Below are 5,958 nucleotides of genomic sequence, written 5' to 3'. Positions count from 1 at the left end.
TGAAGGGATCATATGGGATGGGTGTGGTGATCCTCAAACACGAAAACTTCCAGGAGGGGTTACTTTCAACCAGCTGACAAACCTGTTTATCAAGAACTGTGCATTCCAACATTCCAAGCTCCGTGCTCTATATTTACAGAGCATATCAGGATTATTGCAGTTAGTAGATACGCAATTTTCATTTAACTCTAATGATGATGTCATTTATTGTTTTCAAGCTCAAACTGGATACAAACACTGTGCAACAGATAATTATACTGCCACTGGAGGAGTTGTTTTCAAAACAACCATCGGTGAAACCAACGTAGCCATTTTAAGGTGTGTATTTAATAACAATGGGCATTTTGGTCAAATCATTGATATTCAGTATAAAATGTTGCCTCCTAAAGTTCAGGAAATAGCAGATGGAGCTGGAATATTGCTTATATCAAATGATCCTAAACTCTTAGTCAATGTTGTTGTTATGGATACTCTGTTCACTTCTAATCGTGGTCGTGGTGGTGCAGGAGCTAATATTAGAGTTAAAAATTCCTCGTTTGTTACACTGGGAAATGTTGTATTTTATAACAATAGTGTTGTTAAGGGATATGTTACTGCCTCAGCATTATGGGTCCACTTTTCCCATCTTAACCACTTATCACTTCCAAAATTGCACTTGTCATCATGTTCCTTTTATAACAACACAATTGGACGAAATATGATAAGTTTCTATCTTGGAGGAAACAAAACACATGCAGTAATTGAAAATTGCACTTTTGTCAACAATTCAAACCATGCTGAGACCTTAATAGAATTATCTGTTAAATCTCAAAGTTTATTTGATATTATTCATTCAAATTTTAGTGATAACAAGCATGGTGCTTTAGTTTATGCACAAGTACGGTTTGTAAATGCCACACTTTCAATGGAGAATGTGAATATTGTGAACAATTCAGGATCTTCTCTGCATAAACCAGGAAGAGCATTTCTTTTCTTTGAACTTTTTGAAGATAACTGTATTGTGAATTTGACAATACTTAACATTAGGAACAATCATTTTGCAAGTAACATTAAAGGTGGTGGAATTTACATTACTGGTACATATGAGAAAAAGTTCACTGGTCACATTCAGTATTCAACTTTTGAAAATAACTTTGGCTTTGGTGCTGGTAGTGTTATCCACAGTTCTTTAAAATGCTCATCAGTGTCAGATAATTCTTATGTTATTTCTATTAACAATTGTGTCCTCAGGAATAATACAGGCTATAGTATCATTTATGTGGCTATGGAGTACAATGCTGTCCCAGCATTTTTACTTTTAAATGCAGAGTTCATTAATAACAACGGTGCCCCACTAAAACTTGTAAATTCAATTCTAGTGGGTAAAGGTAACACCACATTTCGAGATAATCAAGCTACTAAAGGAGCTGCCTTATATTTGAGTGACTCATACATCTTACTAAACTATTCATCATTTCATATCAACATCTTCCGCAATCATGCAAATATGTATGGTGGAGGCATTTACATTTTATTTTCATTGTCAAACCTAGACAATGGTCAGTGCCACTGGTTGCTATTTCCTCAGGATAACTTTTGCAGTAAATCACCTGATTTCTATTATAGGCATGTTTCTAATAACTGCACCTCATTCATTAACACTGAAGCATTATGCACTGAATTTTCTCGACAAGAGCATACCATCTCAACTGTTGCTATTATAAATAATACTGCACTGTGGTCTGGCAATGCAGTTTTTTATGATGGAATTGACTATGTTCATGTGTGGAATAAATCCACAGCAAATCCATCATCAATATTTTACATTCCGAATGCTATCACAATTGAGCCCAATGTAACAGAGTTGTTAGTTATAGCAACTCCTCCTAAAAGATTACTACTGAAACATCCAGCAAAGTGCAACAATGATTACACAGTGTGCAGAATTACTGGGATTGCACTAGGTCAAGAAATCAATGCTCCAGCAGTCATTTTAGGTTACAACAACCAACCAGCAGAAGCCACAAGATTCTTTATTACTTGCATCAACAATTGTAGCAAGTTTACTCTTGTCAACGAATCATTTGTTTTGGTGAGAGACAAATTACATGGTATTAAAATTATTGGAAATCACAAACATGCCATCACCGAAAGTATCTTATTATCATTGAGACTAAAGAGCAGGAGAATTAGTTTGATATTGACAATAGAAATTGTTCCATGTCATTTGGGATATGTGTATACCAAAGCTGGGGTATGCGATTGCTATGACATTCACCAAATTATCAAGTGCCAATCAAAGAAGACAACTATTAAAAAGGACTACTGGTTTGGTACTGTTAGTGGACAAACTGCTCTATCACGTTGTCCAAATAAATACTGCAACTTTACTCGTAGAGAAGTGATTTCTGGAAGATTTCTACTTCCCTTGACCTACAATGATCAATGTGGTTTACATAGAACAGGACCAGCTTGTGGTAGGTGCAGTAATGGGTATACTTTATCATATGACTTTGACTACTGTGTGGACATTAACAGCTGCTCACCTGGAATCACTGTATTGGTAATGCTTTTTACAGTCTTATATTGGATAGTTATAATAGTAGTAGTATTGGGGCTGATGTATTATCAAATCAATGTTGGATGCTTGTATGGAATCATACATTATTACAGTGTAGTGGATATGCTACTGGGACAAATATGGGATAATTCTTTTGCTCTAAGTATTTTTGATAATGTGCTATTCACTGTTGTCCGATTGAACCCTGCTTTTCTTGGCCGCTTGTGCTTCATACAAGGAATGAGTGGAATTGACCAATATGTCTTGTATTACATTCACCCAACAGCAATTGCATCAATTCTTGTACTGCTTGCAATGTTTGCGAGATGCTCTAGGAGGTTTGCAACTTTTATTAGTAAGATAATTATCCGTGTGATATGTCTGATTCTCACACTGACATACACAGCAATAGCAAACACCTCTCTACAATTACTTCGATTGTTAAAATTTACTGACAAAGATGAGGTTTACTGCTATTTATCTCCAGACATCATATATTTCAGTGGTCGTCATATAGCATATGTGATTATAGCATTTATGTATGAGTTGTTGATAGTAGGTGGCTTACCTCTGCTGCTACTATTGGAACCATTTGTAAATCATAAGATAAACTTCACAAAAATTAAACCACTGCTTGATCAGTTTCAAGGATGTTACAAAGACAAGTGCCGATGGTTTGCTGCAATTTATTTACTATGCAGGCAAGTGATTCTCATCATTTTAATAATAGACTTTTCAAATGATAACATTGCACTATACTTGTTGATATCAGTTTGTCTAGTGATAACACTTGTGCATAGCATGATACAGCCATACAAAAGTGAGGCACTTAACAAATATGATGGATTTATTCTTTTGTTGCTGATACTGGTTTTGTCTCTTCAAATGGCTGTACTATCAGAATCCATTAATTTTACTAACACTGTAGTAATTATAGTAGTTTATGGGCTGATAATTTTACCACTGTTGGTTTTTGCTGGTATGGTACTATATATGAAATATCCACAATACTTCAACATTTTCCTGAATTGCAAGCTAATACAAAAACATTCAGTGCAAGGCTCAGATGCAAAATCAAGATTTAAGTGGCTAAAGTGGTCATTGTATGACAAAGATGATACAAGGTATGTAATGTATAACTGAAAATGCTTAAATGTAACTATAAGCCAATTGCAATATAATTTTAAATATATTCCATTCATTAAGCCACACCATTAATATCAAGAAACAGTATTTCTGGCTTGAAAAAAATTGTGTGTATGTCTGCATGATGTTTCTTCTGTACTACATTGTGCCCAAATGCATTGGCTTTCCTTGGCCGCATGACACACTAGCGTGTGTCCTGATTTCCACCCATTCATACTGTTTGTGTGCCAAGAATTCACAACAACAATTATCATGTTGTGAATTGTTTACATTATAGGTACCTACAAATGGAGGAATCAGCTGCATCCTCTAATTCCTCTCCTCAGCAATACTCATTTCAAGAATCTCTTCTGAACTACATTGACTAACTCTTTATTTGCAGCTGCTACACTGTGTTGATTGTGCAATGTAGTTTACTCATACATGCATGCACACATACACATGTATATGTATTAATAATAGTTTGTATTTGGTAGTTTACTTACTGTAGCTTTCACAATTTTTTTTTAATTAGGCACTAGTAGACAAAGACAAAACAGTAGAGCAAAGTTATCTAACAATTATGCTTTTGATACAGTGCATGGTACACAGTGGCAGAACCAGGATTTTTAAAAGTGGGTTTCTGGAAATTAATATATAGTATAGAATAAGGTGCTCAAGGGCAGTAAATCCACTGCTTTAAACCATGAAATTAACAAATTAACTGTAGGAAAAAGTGGTAACTAAGCCATTGTCTTTTGATTGCTCTAATTGAGTAGTTACTTGACTGCTCTATTAGAGTATTTTGATCATTTTTATTATGAAGGGAGGTGGAGGTGGATAATAAAGTATTACTGAGGGTTTAATACCTAAGTTAGTTTTCAATGCACTTACATTACATGCATACTACTGAAACACAGTGGTATGCTATGACACATGTAACCTTTATGGCCCCTTTCTACTGAAAATACTTTGGCCCCTTTTCTGTTATACCTTATCAGTGACTAAGTCAAGTCACTAGGTCAAGTCATTAGGTCTAAGTCCTTGAAGTTAGGTTAGGTAATCCTAAGGCTGCAGCACATGTTGTTGTCAGATCTTCAGTGCTGGTCACTGTAAAGTGCTAATACTAATAATAATAATAATAAAATTTGTCACTTATGTTTATCTACCTTAGGCATTAATAATAATTATTGTTACAATCTTACTGCATAGAAGAGCGGGTTTACTGCAACTTGGTCTATGCATGTTTTATTGCTGATTCCTTAGCACAAGGCAAGTTTTGAACTTTCTGTATATTTATTTATCTAGATGTATTTGTCTGCAAATGTCAGCCTTTATGCATGAAACTTTATAGTGATAGCTTAAAGCAGCGGCGGAGCAAGTAGTTGATATGAGGGGGGTCTGGGCTGACCCAGACGTATTTCTATAGTTTGGTAAGGTGAGACCAAAAAAAAATAAATAAATAAAAAGGTCGCAACCAACTGACAAGAGCTTTCCACCTCACCAGCTACCATTTCTAGCTGATAAACTACATAAAAATCCTTACATAGCTCGCTACACACTGAATACTTTATTAGAGTGACTGCTCTATTAGAGTATCTCGATCTTTATCACGGTTTTCAGCCCCACTCCAAGAAAGATAATTTCGGTGTGATATCATTCTGAGGGGGGGCTTCAGCCCCCTAGCCCCCCCCCCCCCCCTTTCCGCCGCCTATGGCTTAAAGTATTCTGCTTTCCTGTTGTACTTGTCTAGGAAACAGTTTATACATTATCTTATGATGTTGTTACACCACTTTTGGCACTTGCTTCATGCATTATTGTGGTATAAGGGTAAAGCTAGCTCTCCCCTCCCCTCCCTCCCTCTAACAATAGGAACACTGAATTCTGCTTCTCTTTATTGGAGTATTACAACAACAATAAAAAAAGAATAGCAACAAAATAAAATCATAGCATGTAGCACTTTTACAGTCATGCGGCACTCAGTCATCCTGACAATGATATAACTTACCAGGGTAGAAAGTTAATTGAATTCAGCAGATTCTTCATGAAGGCTGGCTGGTAGTAGCCAAGCAGTGGTGTAGCTACCATTGAGGCAACCGAGGCACTTGCCTCGGTAAAAAAAATGCTGACAATTCAGGCTGAGCAGGCCTGAGTTCTGGCACCTGACCCCGAATTTTCTACTCAAACGTTACTAGACATAATTACTGTACCATACATAATAGAATCTATGGCTGTATTACTAAGCAGGGCCAGTGTCCACTGTGGCATTGGCTGGACCACTTTTCAACTACTTG

The 5,958-nt window shown here is 36.1% G+C and overlaps 1 protein-coding gene across 1 annotated transcript; it reads left to right on the top strand.

The window, feature by feature from the left end:
• The first annotated feature begins 373 nt into the window (after nucleotides 1-373).
• Nucleotides 374-4,216, top strand: LOC136261194 (uncharacterized). The gene is made up of 2 exons (XM_066055171.1): nucleotides 374-3,663; nucleotides 3,963-4,216. The coding sequence occupies exons 1-2, from the start codon at nucleotides 374-376 to the stop codon at nucleotides 4,051-4,053; spliced, it is 3,381 nt and encodes a 1,126-aa protein (XP_065911243.1). The 3' UTR covers nucleotides 4,054-4,216.
• The last annotated feature ends 1,742 nt before the right edge of the window (nucleotides 4,217-5,958 follow it).

The sequence above is a fragment of the Dysidea avara genome, chromosome 7, assembly GCF_963678975.1.
Source record: "Dysidea avara chromosome 7, odDysAvar1.4, whole genome shotgun sequence".
Lineage (NCBI taxonomy): Eukaryota > Metazoa > Porifera > Demospongiae > Dictyoceratida > Dysideidae > Dysidea > Dysidea avara.
Note: the sequence above shows the minus strand (reverse complement) of the source record. Positions and strands in the feature narration are given on the sequence as shown.